This window comes from Dysidea avara, chromosome 3 (assembly GCF_963678975.1).
Source record: "Dysidea avara chromosome 3, odDysAvar1.4, whole genome shotgun sequence".
Lineage (NCBI taxonomy): Eukaryota > Metazoa > Porifera > Demospongiae > Dictyoceratida > Dysideidae > Dysidea > Dysidea avara.
Genome location: NC_089274.1, coordinates 28,485,077 through 28,503,761, shown reverse-complemented (window position 1 = coordinate 28,503,761; position 18,685 = coordinate 28,485,077). Strand labels below are relative to the sequence as shown.

General features: G+C 37.8%; 1 protein-coding gene across 1 annotated transcript in view; it reads right to left on the bottom strand.

Moving 5' to 3' along the window:
• Positions 1-2,534: 2,534 nt before the first annotated feature.
• Positions 2,535-18,685, bottom strand: part of LOC136250621 (ubiquitin conjugation factor E4 A-like) — a 34,132-nt gene continuing 17,981 nt past the window's right edge. Inside the window, exons 5-9 of the mRNA XM_066042849.1 lie at positions 13,988-14,919; positions 12,776-13,054; positions 6,625-6,788; positions 5,334-5,552; positions 2,535-2,782 (exon numbers count right to left, since the gene is read on the bottom strand). Coding sequence (XP_065898921.1) covers positions 2,674-2,782; positions 5,334-5,552; positions 6,625-6,788; positions 12,776-13,054; positions 13,988-14,919 — 1,703 coding nt within the window. The 3' untranslated portion in view covers positions 2,535-2,673. The remainder of the gene's footprint in view (positions 2,783-5,333; positions 5,553-6,624; positions 6,789-12,775; positions 13,055-13,987; positions 14,920-18,685) is intronic.

The following is an 18,685-nucleotide window of genomic DNA, read 5'->3' as shown; positions in this document are numbered from 1 at the left end:
GTATATAGGGCGCAATGATGTCAATTACAGTTGCTACAAGGTTAAGAATATGCAAAAAGTGGTTTATGTTATGTAACAAGTCTGCAGAAGGCATTTGATTGGTTTATTAGAATGAATCGACTATTCTATTAGAGTATATTACAATCAATTACATGTCCACAAATTATAAGTTACTTGAAAGACTTAGCATTATGCTTGATGCTTTCTGGTACCTTTTATGCTCAAAATTATGCTAGCATATATAATAGGCTAGTAAGGGCAGCCCCAGGAATTTTGGTGACTGGTTTCCAAACTTTTGCTACACGCAAATTTAAATCTATGGGGGCAAGATTTTCCAGAAAATTATGTAATTTAAAATTGAATCTGGTAGCAATATTGACAGTTTTAAAATAGAATTATGTTAGGTATAATGTAGGCTGCTTAATTGTACTTGCTTCTGGTTAATCTGGTATAGTATCAGGTGTGGACTAAAGAGTTAAAGGACAGAGCAAATTTGACATTTGACGCATACAACAGACATGGATGTTGTTCTGAGGGTCTTGGGGCATACCCCCAGGAAGATTTTCAGATTTTAACTCTCTGTTATAAGATTTTGGACTATTTTTATTGTGTTGGCACAGGTAAATAAAGTAGCTAGCTAGCTACTTACAGTTCTTAAGAGCAATACAAAATGTGACTGTTCTATTAGAGTGTTTGACTGCTCTATTAGAGTATTTCGATCTGAACTTTTGTACCATTGCAAATCACTGTAAAATATAATTTTGATTACCTGAATACACTTGACCAGTTTCTGGAAACCTCATAAACCCCCCTAGATCCGCCCCTGGCTAGTAATTATGCTAGCATAATAGGCTGGTTCTTAGAAGGCTGATGTATTTAATAGTTACTTTGTTAGTGTTTATCACTATCACTCCTTGCTTGACATTCAGGTGGATAGTAGTGATGTCTCTGATATTGTTAGCAATATTTCTGTCATTTCCTTAACAATCCCAGTAGGCCAATTATCAGGGCCAGCAAATTTGTTGGGGTTTAATTTATATTAAGCAATTTCACATAAGCATATGGTTACTCTTATCCTCTAAAACGTCTTATTCTACACTACCTGATGTATGTGATATCTGTTCATAAAATAAGTGATTCAAAGCTTGTAGACAACTACCTTCCAGTAACTCTGACTTCTGTTGTTACTGGTAACCTGTTAAAATCCATTATAAAGGATCATATGACATTGACTCTTTAGCACAAGTTATGGTTCTTCCAATTATAAAATATGCCACTTCCAGTTTGGGGGCCCTTCTCGGTGATAAGAAAATGTTAGGAAAAACTATAAGCGTATACATGGTCTTCCTACACTGATTGAATTTGGAGGAATATAGCTATGACCATAACCCATCGTAACAACTCCATTACAGTTGACTAAGGCACAAAATATTACAGCCAATAGTTAAAGAATCAGTACAATTCAAAGTCATCTATAGGATTTACCAAATAATCAACACCTCCTTTGTGTTCAAAGTGTACCTTTCAGGAGCTGGCAAGGGGAGGGTAACAAACACACTATGTTGTAGGTGGGTAGGGAGAGTACATTCTCTTGTTGGTTTTGAAGCAACAACTAATCACCTCTTAGTAGTGTCTCACTGCTGAAATTTGCCATTTGGCCATTGCAAATTGTTAAGTCTTAAAAGCTGTTTAAAAGGCTATATTAATGTCTTAAATACCAGCAGGAGTTGTACAGACCTTCAGCACTTGTGAAAGGCTATATTAATGTCTTAAATACCAGCAGGAGTCGTACAGACCTTCAGCACTTGTGCTGTAAAGTCTTTGTTTTGGAGCCCACTATTATTCAATTAATGCTGTAATGTTTTTTTCTTTCGTGGCCAGATTTGTGAAAAGGGGTCTTTCACACACATCCAAGTCAGAAGACCATGCCTCAGTGCTCAAAAAACATATTATGAAACTTTTACATCCACTGAGCTATGCTTGGCGTTCACTACTGCTGAAGTTATGAATCGTCAAAGTTGGTAAATTGGATGTGTGTTGAAGACCCCTTCACAGATTCAATTACATTTGTTACATGATGATCACATGGAGTCAAAATGACATAGCCTCTCTGTACATACCAGTGTATTCTAATAGTCCCTACTTTCACAATTTTTGTTGAAAGAAATGTATGTGTATGAGCCCCATCACAAAGATGGTAGGCTTCAAAGGGAGGAGCGGCTGGCTTTCTCACAACCAGATCTGCTTCCAGGTTGAGAGGTCTGACTCACACACACAAAGCAAAGCCTTTAGCTGCCGCTAACCAGTCATACCTACCCAGTGAACCAGCACTGAGGAACCTGTGCACCACTCAGGTACAAGGAGTCAGCGCTGACAAATCCCCCTGGGGCAGAACTAGTAACCCCGCAGGGGGCTGTACCATGCCTCACAGATGAAGGTATAAACACAAACCAAAGTAGTGATTTCCACTATAGGTAATTAATTACATAATTAGATTCTGTAAATACAAAGAAACTATACCATCTTCATAACACTAACGGTGCTACTTGTAATGTGACATTGCACATAGTTTTACAACTGACACACATTAAATATGCACATTAAGTAGTAATGAAATTATGCAGGTTAGCCATGAAAATAAAATTATTAAATACACAGCAAGTTCAACATTTACTACGTGTGAAGGTTATTCTTCCAGGTCTCTATTTGTTGCTTTAGTTCAGTGTTTGGAATGACTTGGTCCATGGTCAGTGGGGCACGTGTAAATGGATCAGTAGCATCACTAATACAATGACAAGTTAAAACATAAGTAAACTCATTATGTGTAATAAATCCACTGCAGTGAAAATACTCATATGTACACCTACATACATACATACCATGGTTGTAAACTCTGTCCAACTTTTTATTATTCAATCCCCAGAAGTGTATAGAGTTGTACCAATACCTAATAGTACTATCCTAATAATGTATGCACTGGCGCATAATCCACTAAAGTAAAGTTTAAAATGCTACGAAGATGTACACCACAATTAAGACAAAGCTACTAATGTGTTTTATCATTCAAGACAAACTAAGACACCAACAATCACCACCAACTGTCAACAAATTATCTAAGTTTATGCTAGAGTTATCCTTCAGAAGTACTGGAGCTAATAGCTACAGCCCATTACTACACTGATCATTATGGCAAAATAACCAAATATAGAAATCTATCCTTATTATCCATGCAACTCTACACATATGAACAATACAGTACTACTGTTAGTACCATACTGTATATTATTAAGGGATCATGGAAGTTCGTACTCTATCACAAAAAAATATTGAAGCTGCACAATACCTTCATGGTGTGTATTGGTTAGGTATAACCAAGCCCAAAAGTTCCTTCAGTACGACCTGAAATGCTTCCAACAGGTTATGCCTCCAACAGGTTGTTACAAAATTTAAAATTTAAATTTCTACTGACTGCTGACTGACCGATTCCTTCAGACAAGCACAATTTGATAATGGTTAAGACTACTAGCTGATTTTCTTCAATGTTCGACATTGCTTCAGCCCGACAGGTACCTTTTGGCATACTGCAGTACGTATGTAGTATGCATCATGGACTTACCTATGTCCTCCTTTGTGTCTCATTCATATTTAACACAAGGTGTTGATTTGTGGTAGTGCTGTATGATGTTTGTAATGGGAATCATCTGTTGTGACTGGATTGATTGCAGCGGTCCTTTTCATAGTATTCTTCATTTGTAACACTGTGTAATAACTGCAAGCAAGCTGAAAACAAAGCATAATAGCTACTTCACTATTTCAGTAATAGAAACAAAAAAAAAGCCTAGTGCCATTCTTTCTTCTAATGCGGTATGCATGGGTTCACCAGTAGTCATAATAATGTTATAAAAAAAACCAAAAAAGCACAAGAACAAGTTGATATTGTGCTACTTCTAAAAACCAGGCACCAAACAAACCTAACTGGAATTAATTAACAGTGTACTAAACTAAAAACATACACACAATTGAACCATAATTTGTATTTTGTAATTGATGAAGTATTTTGTAATTACGTTGCTAAGGAGGCGTACCTTGAACAAAAATGTTTTAACCCACTAACAATGCATAGAAGTTAGAGTTGTACCGATTCCTACTTTTTAGGAAAAACCGATATCCGATATATTTTTACCCTGTTTTACCGATAGTTAACCGATACCTGATTGTAGGTCTCTACAATTATACTTGTGTACACTCCACCAAAAGTAGAGCTAGTAAAGCCAATTCTCTGAAATTGTACACTTATCTCAATCAAAGTTGCTGGTCAGACTAGTGGGCTAGAGCCTAAACCATCACTGTTTATCTTTGTGGTTACCACAAAACATAAACGCATTATCTAAGTACATACCAGAGCCTTTGACACCAGCCCTCCAGTGGTACAGCTGCTGAAGCTGAATAAACTAATAATCTGCTGGCCACAGCCCATTACAACTGATTTCCAATTATGGTAAAAACAGCTAATTATCAGATCTGATCAGTACAACTCTAATAGAAGTATCTTCTTAACTGTTTTATAGTTTGTCTATAACATTTTCTTACGCAAATTCTCCAGGCAAAGCCTCAAAGCTGCTCTTCATTTTCGTTTTCATACGTATGGGCACGCCCACTTTTCAATTCGAAGTAATTTGTTATACCCGGTAGCCTAGGAGTCCAGCTGTGTTGTTTTTTGGGCTGTTTGACGTCTGTAGAGTCCATTGGGAAAGGCCTTCACTGCGTCCTTATAAACTTGTTTCACCTGTATTTCAAACTGGCACGTATTAACCGTCTTAAACCAAAGCTTACCTGCCCAGAAGTTTAATACAGGTTCTTTATGGCCTTTATTCATTTTGCTCATGTGGATGCGGAAAGACAAACAAATATACAAACAAGCAAACAAACATACATATACATACACTTTCGGAAAACAATTTCAGTAAACCAGGCACAAGCCCACAGCCTGCCTTTGGCCGGCTGTGGGCATGCACCTGGTTTTAAAAAAAATAGCAATTTCGATTAGTGATCAAAGAAATAAAAAGTAGTGAAACAGTCTATCTTCAGGTGTAGGCAACCTCCTTTGTTTCACCACTTCTTATCTCTTTGATCCCTAATCAAAATACATACAGTGGCTGTACATAGTCAAGTACACTTTCAAATCCAACTATAGTGTGTGTATGCTTGAGATACAGGTCAACTATAAATGAGCACTCCTTTTATAACACAAAGCAAATAAATTTAACATACAGTATGGTATATACTCCAATTAACAGTGTACAGTACAATATCACGTTGTCATTTTTGTGTACCTTAATAAGTGCCTGACAATGGTAGTTCTGTCCAATGTAACTTTTGAGTTGGGAAGTATTACCGGATCATTCATGACAGTTCCCAGCACTGGGTCTAAGAATTCCTCAGGAACATCACCCATATTGGTCTCCATATTCTCTAGTGCACTGGCAGCTTCCTTGACCTTCATGGCAAACTGGTTTAACTGCATTATCATCACTGGTGGCTTTCTCAGTACTCTAATGTCATGAGACACAAATTGTATTACTTTGAGGACTATGACAAGTAATACATTATTTATTTTATTTTATTTATTTATTATCAATTTTTCCAAAGAAGGGTTCCACAAAAGGCTAGTTAGCCTGTACTAGGTGGTCCCCAACACAGAACATACATACATATACACATACAGAGCATACATACATACACAGAACATACATACACATACACCATCAAAACAAATTACAAATAAGAAATGATATAGCTATTTACAAAACAGAAAATGTTTAAGCTTATGCTTAAAACTGCCTGCAGTTGGCTGTGACAAAATTGTTGGAGGTAAGAAGTTCCATAGAAATGGCACAGCCACAAAGAATGAGTGCCTAAATGCGTTGATCGTAGAACACACAAGGTTTAAAGTTAAGGAATGAGATCTAGTAGATAGTGTGTTAAATTGAAAATATTTAGAGAAATCAATGGCTGTTCTCTTATGGAAGATGGAATAGAGTCCAAATAGATATATAGTCACGACGTGCTTTGAGTGAGGGCCATCCCAGTTCATTGACACAAATAATTGAAGATTTGGACCATTTATTAGTAGATGAATCCCAAAAACTTTTGATCCAGCGTGCAGCCCTATGTTGTACAGACTCCAGTAAACTAATATTTTGAGCCGCGTATGGAGACCATACGGTACAAGCGTACTCTAAATGAGGTCTAACTAGAGCTTTGTAGGCACCAATTTTAGCAGCTTGTGTACAACCAAACATAGCACGATGTATACGATTCAGACACTTGGTAGCTTTACTGACAACGTATTGACAATGGTCATTATTATATATTAACACCTTTAACACACTTTTAAAATGGCCGTTTATATTAATTATATTTCTTACTGCGTGTTATGAAGTACACAGCCATGTATGTAAGTATGTATCCATTGATATGTATGGATGTATGTATGTTAGTGTATGTAAATTACAGTCTGACCTATTAATAAAAGTAACCAACAAATATAGTAACAAATATGAAGCCCTGCAGCTGCTAATAAATTACAACGGATAAAGAGGGCTTGTTAGGACAAACACTTACTTTAAGATACGCTCAGCTTGTGAGAATAGTTCTGGAGAGTATGATCTACCATCACGTGGGATAGCTTCACAGAATGACTGATTAAAACTCAAATTGATATACACTGTAACAATATCAGATACTAGCAGATCTGGCCTGAAGCTGTACCTCTCAAAATCCTCAACCTATTAAAAGGCAAAATGTCACTTACTGATGACATAAACATCGATGCATATAAGTACACAAACATAATATGTATGGTAGATATTATAATTTCAAGTGTGCAATATAAGCTACATACAATAAAAAAGCCTTTACAATAAAGTGCATACCAAATTACCATTCATTAAATGCACATGATATTGCAATGGAAAAGTATAGGATGATAATAATCAAGACACACGGTAGTGTGTCGTGCGGCCCAAGAAGCCGGCGCGTAACACCCGTGAGTATATTGACAGGAAGAAAGAAAACGCAATTTTCGCACCTCCGTAGCTCTGTGCTTCCTTGATGAAACAAGACGATTTTTGCTGTGGATATGCCCCCCAACTGCAGCACTCTACATTCCAAATTTGAGCGAAATCGCTTCGCGCGTTCCCGAGATATGCGACTTCAAAAATTGGCTAAGTTTCTTCGTTTTTTTTTTCTTCTTCTTCTTCTTCTTCTTATTTTTCTTTTTCTTGTCGCACACTTACAAAAACTGCTATAAAACTCGAACGCGTTATCCGATTGCCTTGAAATTTGGCACACAGAAGGGGGGTATAAAGGCGCATCTCGGTACCAACTTTGGCTGGAATACCATAAACAGACAAAGAGTTATGAGCGATTATGCACGAAAAATAACACCAATATGTTGTCACGCCTACAGGGTAAACCGCGTATGGGAAGAAGCTGAAAATCGGTGGGTGAATAGGTTAACTATTGAACCTCAAACCTTTTGTGGTTTGAAAGAAATCGAGCTAAAAACCAGGAAGATACAGCGAAAAAATCAACAGTGTGTAACAATTACGCAATCGAGATTAGCTAATTTTTAATATTTTTATTTTATTATTATTATTATTATTATGCTTGCCACGCCTACCAGGTAAACCGCTCGGGGTAATGCTTTCAAAATCGCTGTACAGATGGAGTTATCATCTTAGAAAGGCTCTTCAATGGTGTAGAAGAATCAGACTTAAAGCCACGGAGTTATAACACGAAATCCAACTTGGTGTAGCAAGTGCGAGATCGAGATACTCTAATAGAGCAGTCATCCTAATAGAGCAGTCATCCTGAACAGAATTCAAGAGATCAGTTAGAAATAAGTAACCTGTATAGAGATCAGCTACAAACAAATCACCCTGTAGAGAGTTCAGCTACAAACAATTCACCCTGTTAAAACATCAGTTAGAAGAAGATTTCTTGTAGAGAGTTCAGATACAAACAAATCACCCTGTTGAAAGATCAGCTGGAAGATGTCACCTTGTAGATACTTCAGTTACAAAGAAACCACCATGTAGAGAATTCAGCTACAAACTAGTGACCCTGTAGATACATCAGCTAGAAGAAGTTACCTTGTAGAGAGTTCAGCTACAAAGAAACCATTCTGTAAAGAGCTCAGCTGCAAACAAATCACCTATACAGAATTCAGCTACAAACAAATCACCCTGTAGAGAGATCAGCTAGAAGAAGTTACCTTGTAGATAGTTCAGCTACAAACAAATCATCCTGTAGAGAGATCAGCTAGAAGAAGTTACCTTGTAGATAGTTCAGCTACAAACAATTCACCCTGTACAGAGCTCAGTTAAAAGAGGTTTCCTTGTAGAAAGTTCAGCTACAAACAAATCACCCTGTAGAGAGATAAGTAAGAAGAAGTTACCTTGTAGATCGTTCTGCTACAAACAATTCACCCTGTAAAGAGATCAGCTAGAAGAAGTTACCTTGTAGAGAGTTCAGCTACAAAGAAACCATCATGTAGAGAATTCAGCCGCAAACAAATCATGTATAGAGAGTTCAGCTACAAACAAATCTCCCTGTAGAGAGATCAGCTAGAAGAAGTTTCCTTGTAGAGAGTTCTGCTACAAACAAATCACCCTGTAGAAAGATCAGCTAGAAAAAATCACCTCGTAGAGAGTTCAGCTTCAAAGAAACAATCATGTGAGAGTTCAGGTACAAACAAATTGTCCTGTAGAGAGATCAGCTAGAAGAAGTTACCTTGTAGAGAGTTCAGCTACAAAGAAACCATCATGTAGATAGTTCAGGTACAAACAAATCACCCTGTAGAAAGATCAGCTATAGAAGAAATCACCTTGTAGAGAGTTCAGCTACAAAGAATCTATCGTGTAGAGAGTTTAACTACAAACAAATCACCCTGTAGAAAGATCAGCTATAGAAGAAATCACCTTGTAGAGAGTTCAGCTACAAAGAAACCATCATGTAGAGAGTTCAGCTACAAACAAATCGGCCTGTAGAGAGATCAGCTAGAAGAAATTACCTTGTAGAGAGTTCAGCTACAAAGAAACAATCATGTAGAGAGTTCAGCTGCAAACAAATCACCTGTAGAGAGTTCAGCTAGAAACAAGTCACCCTGTAGAGAGATCAGCTAGAAACAAGTCACCTTGTAGAGAGTTCAGCTAGAAGAAGTAACATTGTAGAGCTACAAAGAAGCTACCATGTAGAGTTCAGCTGCAAACAAATCACCCTGTAGAGAACTCAGCTACAAACAAATCGCCCTGTAGAAAGATTAGCTAGAAGAAGTTACCTTATAGGGAGTTCAGCTATGAACAGATCACCCTGTAGAGAGTTCAGCTACAAACAAATCACCCTGTAGAGAGTTAAGTTACAAAGAAACCACCATGTAGAGAGTTCAGCTGCAAAAAAAATCAATCACTCTGTAGAGAGTTCAGCTAGAAGAAGTCACCTTGTAGAGAGTTAAGCTGCAAATAAATCACCCTGTAGAGAATTCAGCTACAAACAAATCACCCTGTAGAAAGATCAGCTAGAAGAAGTTACCTTGTAGAGAGTTCAGCTACAAAGAAACCACCATGTAGAGAGTTCAGCTGCAAACAAATCACCTGTAGAGAGTTCAGCTAGAAACAAGTCACCCTGTAGAGAGATCAGCTAAAAACAAGTCACCCTGTAGAGAGTTCAGCTAGAAGAAGTCACATTGTAGAGAGTTCAGCTACAAAGAAACTACCACGTAGAGAATCCAGCTGCAAACAAATCATCCTGTAGAGAGTTCAGCTAGAAGAAGTCACCTTTTAGAGAGTTCAGCTACAAAGCAACCACCATGTAAAGAGTTCAGCTGCAAAAAACTCAATCACCTTGTAGAAAGATCGGCTAGAAGAAGTTACCTTGTAGAGAGTTCAGCTACAAAGAAACCACCATGTAGAGAGTTCAGCTGCAAACAAATCACCTGTAGAGAGTTCAGCTAGAAACAAGTCACCCTGTAGAGAGTTCAGCTAGAAGAAGTCACATTGTAGAGAGTTCAGCTACAATGAAACTCCCATGTAGAGAGTTCAGCTGCAAACAAATCACCCTGTAGAGAACTCAGCTACAAACAAATATGCAGTGAAAAAGATCAGCTAGAAGAAGTTACCTTGTAGAGAGTTCAGCTACAACGAAACCACCATGTAGAGAGTTCAGCTACAAACAAATCACCTGTAGAGAGTTCAGCTAGAAACAAGTCACCCTGTAGAGAGATCAGCTAGAAACAAGTCACCTTGTAGAGAGTTCAGCTAGAAGAAGTCACATTGTAGAGAGTTCAGCTACAAAGAAACCACCATTTAGAGAGTTCAGCTGCAAACAAATCACCCAGTAGAAAGTTCAGCTATGAACAGATCACCCTGTTGAGAGTTCAGTTAGAAACAAGGAATCCTGTAGAGAGATCACCTAGAAGTATCGCCTTGTAGAGTTCAGCTACAAACAAATCACCTGTAGAGAGTTCAGCTACAAACAAATCACCCTGTAGAGAGATCAGCTAGAAGAAGTTACCTTGTAGGGATTTCAGCTACAAACAAATCACCCTGTAGAGAGTTCAGCTACAAAGAAACTATTCTGTAAAGAGCTCAGCTGCAAACAAATCACTTGTACAGAATTCAGCTACAAACAAATCGCCCTGTAGAGAGATCAGCTAGAAGAAATTACCTTGTAGATAGTTCAGCTACAAACAAATCACCCTGTAGAAAGATCAGTTAGAAGAAGTTACCTTGGAGAAAGTTCAGCTACAAAGAAACCATTTTGTAAAGAGCTCAGCTGCAAACAAATCACCTGTACAGAATTCAACTACGAACAAATCACCCTGTAGAGATCAGCTATAAGAAGTTACCTTGTAGATAGTTCAGCTACAAACAAATCTCCCTGTAGAGAGATCAGCTAGAAGAAATTACCTTGTAGAGAGTTCAGCTACAAAGACACCACCATGTAGAGAGTTCAGCTGCAAAGAAATCACCCTGTAGAAAATTCTGCCAGAAACAAATTGCCCTGTAGAAAGATCAGTTAGAAGAAGTTACCTTTTAGAGAGTTCAGCTACAAAGAAACCATTCTGTAAAGAGCTCAGCTGCAAACAAATCACCTATACAAAATTCAGCTACAAACACATCACCCTGTAGAGAGATCAGCTAGAAGAAGTTACCTTGTAGATCGTTCAGCTACAAACAATTCACCCTGTAGAGAGAGCAATTAGAAGAAGTCACCTTGTAGAGTGTTCAGTTACAAAGAAACCACCATGGAGATTTCTGTAATCAATATATGTGACCGGATTTGCGAAAAGGGGTCTTCCACACACATCCAATTCCGTAAATGTTGGAGACCATAACTCAGTGTTCAAGTAACATATTAACCTGAACATTTCACCATGTATTCAGCTATAGTGGTGCTCACCACTGCCCAAATATCAAGGCAATAGCTCTTTCCAATCTGAAGTTATCAATTGTCAAAGTTGGCAAATTGGACCCCTTTTCGCAAATCCGGTCACATATGTATTATACAGTATATATAATTTGTACATTTACTGATAAAATATTTAAAGTACATCTACTTCATCTTTTCTTCTTCCTGTAGTAAAGAAAAAAACATAGGTTAAAAAAGTCCCAAAGCTGGCCATAGGCCGGCTTTGGGGTATACAAATACAAAAAGAAATGAAATCTAATCCAAAACAGCCAAGCTGTAAAAAAAGTGTGCGGCCCTCAGAAAGGCTATGGTGAAAAAAGATGTGAAATCCAAGGTGGCGGCCAAGAAATGGCTGTGATGGTAGGTTAGTGGTAAAAATTTTAATAACGACAATTCAGGTGAATTTTTGTGAAGCGGCACAAAAATTCACCTGAATTGTCATTATTAAAATTTTTACCACTAACCTACCATCACAGCCATTTCTTGGCCGCCACCTTGGATTTCACATCTTTTTTCACCATAGCCTTTCTGAGGGCCGCACACTTTTTTTACAGCTTGGCTGTTTTGGATTAGATATACTGTACCTACAACAATGTAAATAAAGTTTGTAGGTAGAAAAGGTTAACTATTCTTGGTCTCTTGCGGAAGCCAGAAGGTAAAAGTTTAAGTTACTGTCAGCAGAAACCAGCCTAGTTTGCACAAGCATGCATTTGAGAAAAAGAAGATCAAGAAAAAAAATCATAAAATTATGAATGCTAAGAAAAATACACAAGTTTTAATTAAGCCATTAAAAATTCAAATTGATTAAAACTATATACCATCTTATTCGCCTGCTCATGGAGAGTCTGAAAAGGTTTATTTCAATTCTGTAGCCCAAACAATATGTATGTCACATGCATTTGTTTATCATGTGGTAAACATAAAATAGATGATTGTCACTTCTTCAATAAAACTGCCTTCATGTGTATATCCACAAGTGACTTAAATTATAATTGATTATCATTTTAAGCCAAATCCCAACTCTATAAACCAATGCAAATAAAAGTTATGGCTGCAAATGTAAGCACCTGCAGTATTAATAATAGCCATACAAATCAATTTTCTTGCTCTTCCTACTGTCTAGCACTACAATTCCACCACTAGAAATAATGTTAAGAAAAAAAAAAATTTGGAAGTTAGGCAGGCTTTTGCTGAGATGCAACTCCCACATTTAGCCATGTACACATGTAGTACCTGACCAAAATCAAAGATGTTTCATTTTAATCATTTAGTTACAGAGGTGGTGGCAACAGTTGTAGTCTACCTTAAGTTCTTTCTGCTTAGGTCCCACCAACTGATAAAGATAGTAGTTAAGAGTAGACGCTATTTTATCAACCATAGTTTCTGTGATGAAGGGACCTGGAGTACTAGCTGTCAGAAACGTGAATGTGTGGACAGTTTTTCTAGCAAGCAGATTAGTTATTCTGGCAATGTGAGATGCCTCTGCTAGCTGTTCTTCTTTTTCTTGTTTCTCTTGAGCAGACAAGTTATTCCAGTTTCCAGCCTTCTTTTCTAGTTCAATTGTTCGGACCTTAGCCAAGTTCTGAAACAAAATATGATCGTGGTAACAGTCAAATAAAATACAACTACATCCAACGAAGACATGTATATATGCAAAACAAGTCTCACACATTTTAAGTTGTAAATCTCAATATGATAAGGCCACCTAGATTTGTGTCCTTTAAGACCAAAATTGAGATTTCTAATTCAAGTAATACCTTAGCACAGCTTGGCATGGTCACTAATATGAAGTAGTCCTACATATTAATAGAGGTGTACCGATAATCGGATCGGCTACAATATCGGCCACCGATATGGCATTTTTTACCAATATCGGTATCGGTACAGAACAGCAGGAGGACCGATATCGCTACCGATATTTATACAGTAGCAATAGTTTGTACATAAACGGATTATGCATTAGTTTTCTACGTTATTCATGTGGCTCATTAGTGCCAGTGGCTTATTGTTCACTCTGCAACAAGCGCTACGCTACGAGAAGCCATATAAATACACATGATTCTAGTGTTTGTTGCTGCAAAGCCTATCACAGTCTTTACAAATGAAGCAGTTATAGAGTACCTTTGTAATAAAAGAAGGGTCAGAGTAACCAAGGAAACTTGCTGTACAAGCCATTAGAATTCGCAGTAATGCAGAAATATCCGTTTTAGGCTTCATGGGAGTGTACATAAAAACGTTTGTGGGTGCCTAATTGTCTGGATTGCACAATAGAAACCCAAGCAGTGTACCACCACAGGCAGCTATGAATACATGCACATGTTGTTGTAGGGTAGGTAAATGTACACTTAAAATATTAATGCAAATATCGGATCGACTATCGGTTATCAGCTTCTTTGGTTGCATCAATATCGGATATCGGTACATGCCAAAAACTCACATCGGTACACCTCTACATATTAACAAGGGAGCTGACAAGTGATATTTTTCTATACAATATCACAATTACTGTACACACCTCAAAAGCCAAGTCTAACAACAGTGTCGAGTCATTGACCATCAAATTCAGGAACTTGAGGAACACCGGTGGCTCTGTTTCAGTATCAGACTCTTCACACAACACATTAATACTGTCTTGGTATTCAGGGAATTGCCACAGATATTTCAGCACATCATATATTGGTAGTCGATACCCAAACTTGAATGCAATATTAATTTCATTATCCCCAGAGTTCTCTATATCAACGAACAGCTGTAGAAGAACTTTTATCAGCAAATCTGAAGCTAATTTGTGTGAATGGAACAGAGCAGACGTTGCAGTTTGCTTCTTACTATCAGAATCATCTTGAGGTATTATCAATGATAACAATTCTACAAGTTCTGCTCTCAAGTGAGGATTTTTAACAAGCCTGTTATTACCTAGGAAGATACTAATGAATGTTACAAACTGACGTGCACAATCTTTATCACTAATGTGACAACTGTCAAGATAAAACTTCTTGATGAACATAGCAAAGTTGGCTAAACAACTAACAAGTGCCTCTGGTATATGTTGAGTCTTACAGAGTACAGCATCAGTTACAGGGAATGCTTTACCAGTTGTGATACAATCGGGGTCAGAGAATTTTAAAACTTGCTGACTAAGCCAATCAGCTGTACCTCCATACACAGTTAAAATTGCTTCAATCAGTTGTGGATGTAGCAAATGAGCTTTAAGAGTGTATACTAAATTGAGATGGACATTCGCTCCCTCCAATGCTCTAAGTAAACTTGGATCATTGCTCATTTGTATGCGTTGGACAAGTATTTGAACCCTGCGACTTGCATTGGCAAGTCTTTCATAACGTCGTAACACTGGAACTAGTCCTACTGACAGGCAGTGATGTGCCATGTAGAAACAATGAGTGGTAAAGTGAAACGGAAGTGAAACATCTTCCTCCATCTCCACTTCTGCAGAACACAATGTATACACAGAAGTAATACACATATGTACAACACATAATCAGGGCTCAACCAGCTATGGGGGGGAAAGTAAGCTGCTTCAGATTCTAGGGGAGTTTGGGAGCATGCTCCCCCAGGAAAATTAAAAAAATTTAGGTGTAAATATACTCAATTTTATTGTGATGCCATTGAATATTGACCATTCGATTATACAACTTTGGGATCAATTAAACTTTTCCATTTCTCAAGACAATAGGTACAGTATAAACCTAGGATGGGCAATAGCTAACCCAGGGGTCTGTACACCCCCCCCCCCCCCCCCCCCCCAATAATCATGTCTGTAAAGTGACATATACTACCATAAGATAATGTAGTATAAATATGGATTCACAATGGTGATGTCACTATGCTCGTTATGGGTACAACTTGTCTTAGTTATGAGTCCAGTAGAGGACAGTTTCAGCCTAATTTCTTCAATCATTGTGGAGTTAGTTAATTTTGAAACAAATCTTGTATCTTGCATTGATCTTTAGCAATATAGTGTCACAAAAATTATTGGTGCGACACCTCGGCAACCATAGCGATGAAGTTTGAGACAAACTAGCTCTGGTGATTTGATAACATTCACCCAATGTAATAATGAAAAAAGAGAACTGTCAAGATTAATCCATGAAGAAACAATGTAGACTTGGTGAGATAAGGCTACTAAAAATCTGGATCTGCAACAATGATTTCCCACATATAAAGCTATTAGTTCCTATGGGAATGACGTCATTGTTGTGAATCCCTATTTTAACAAGTATAAGGAAAACTTAGGAATTTTAGGGATGATAGAAGAAAAAGTAGGGAAACAAGGGAGGTCACCTATACCTTCAGATATACTAGTGAACATTTAATCCCTATACAAACGTTCACTAGTATATCAGCAGACCTCCCTTGTTTCTCTACATTTATTTTTTCTATGATCCCTAAAATACCTTGTTTGTATACTTTTACATTATTATGACTGGTGAATTCACGCATACTGCTCTAAAAGAAAGGGTGGCGCCAGAGTTAATACATTTGTCTGAACACGCACCCCAGCTATCAGTTATTGACTTGACGGTTAAATGGCCATTACTAGGGCTGGGATGAATATTGAACTTCACCTATGAACATTTGCTTATAAAATGTTCAAACTTTTAAAGCAAATGCTTTCAAATTAGCTTTCAAATTAAGTGTTAGCTTTCAAATTAAGTTTTATCTTTCTAATCCTATTTAATAAGTTTGTAAGCATTTGGAAAGCGCATAGCAGCAGTACTGAATGATGCAATCAATCAATTACAAATGGGCTTGTCCACTATATTGCAATCATCCATAGGCAAACATCAACTAATGGCTAAAAGGATGCCTTCCATACATTATCTATCACTTTATAAGGTGTTTTAAGGCTAAAACTACCGTAGCATGCTAAACTTCGATGGTTTAAAAGTGGGCATGGAACACGAAGAGATGAACATCAATCGTGCGAGATGAATAATAAAGGTAACAATGTTTATTTGTAATTCTTTTACAGACTTTGAGTACATTACGAAGCTTCAAAGGAAATGCGAAGTTTGTTTAACCCTCGAACCCACAAAACATTTGAAGCTTTGTTCCAGCCCTAGCCATTATGGTTTACTTTCAGCTATGTTCAGCCTGTTACACAGTGCTACAAATGAAGAACAGTAGAAGTGCCTCTGCAATCAATCCAGCCACCATGAAAAATACAGATGATTCATGTGCCAAAATTATCAATTACTGGCTTGAAAGTGAACTGACCATTACACTTCGTTTTCACCTATTTTCAGCCCGTTACACAGCATTACAAACATAGATGCCTCTGCAATCAATCCAGTCACCATGAAAATACGGACAGATATAGTCTACAAATGGGAAGCCATGCATCAAATCGATACCTTGGACTGTTAGCAAAAAGAAACAGGACACAAAGGAGGACAAAGGTAACATGCATTGTATGTACTGTGGCACATCAAGGGACGAAACAACGTTGAACAGTTAAAAAATCAAGCCCATATCCTTGTCTGAAGGAATCAGGCAGTTAGTCAGTCAGTCATTAGAAAATTGCATTGAACAAAGTTTTAAAAAAATTGTAGCTACCTATTGGAAGCATTTTGGGTCGTACTCAAGGCATTTTTGGGCTTAGGAATACCTAACTAATACTGCCAAGGCACCAGGATGGTATCATGAAGCAGGTTTCTGGGTGATATTTTTAGCCAGAAAAACCCAAACCTCTATTGTGAGCACCCAACACACACACACACACACACACACACACACACACACACACACACACACACACACACACACACACACACAGAGTCTTGCTAACACAGACATGCCTACCCAGTGGACCAGCACTGTGTGCTATTCAGGCATTATTGTATGAGTCAGCGCAGACAAACACCCACCCACAGATATAGGAATTTGTTTTTACATGTATTCATCTTTACCAGTTTTGTACAATTAGTTTATTAAACTTATTACCAGAACTGTATTAAAGTACTGGTTTGACTATCTTGTACAATGATGATGCATAGTGTTTCATAGCACTTTTACTGTAGTGCTATTTGCTCCATCTGAAACCATGCACTGTACATTGTGCTAACTACGTCACTGCATTGACACTTATCAACTGATCAAGCAAATTCCACAATTTGATGACATTATTGCAATATTACAAAAGTGTAGATAGTAAACAGAGAGAGAAGAGCGGTGTTCGTGTATTTAGTGGAATAAGTACTTTGCATTGAGTAGCATTACCAAACAGCACCAAGTACTAAACAATGGAGGATTACACCAAGAATGGAACAATCAGTGAGACTTTACAGGTACCATTGTCTGCCATCTACCTTAAAATGGTGTTATTGTTGATAGCACTGTTTGCAGTCATTCGTGTGATAGTTAAAGAGAACCAACTACATACCAAATACTATTTCTTTCTTTTCTTCCTATTGGTGAATGATGTGATGGGAGTTACCCTCGAAAACTCAGCGCTGTTTATTGCACTATACATACACGTGGCTGATATAAACATCCCAATCAGCTGTACAGCACTGAAGATACTGGAAGCACCAAGCTTAGCTAGCCAATTGATGTTTGCTGTATTAGCCATCGACCGTTACATAGCCATAAAGTATCCATTTCGGCATCGGAAGATGATGACAACTAAGCTGGCTTCTGGTCTTGTCATTGCAGTCTGAATGATTACAGTGGTCATGTATGAAATTCTCATCTCAGCAACGTCCTTTAGATATATTCCATACTTTGCGCAATGTGAGGCAACCAATAAAGTTGCAATTGCCTACGTGATGAGGACATTTTCATTGCTATGCTTAGTAGTGCTAGTCATAGCCATCAATGCTTACCTGTACTACAAGATACTACAGGTGAACAAGACACAAAGACAGAACCTGCAGCTACATGGCAACACAAGAACCACCAGTAAACTAACAGAATTAAGGAAGAGGCTAAGAGAACAGATCAAACGAACAGTATCTGTTTTGCTCCTCGGTGGATTAGATGGTGCATTCAATCTTCTATTTCCACTCATGTACGTACTGTCACGTATCATCCTGGGAAATGACTCCATCGCAAGAATGTACCTGGTGGAATTCGTGATAATACCACTTCAATGGTGTCAGTTGATATCTCACCCACTAGTCTATGAGTTCTAAATGACTTCCATTCGCAAGAAGATGTGTGATTTCAACTTATACCTTTAATCGATACAGCC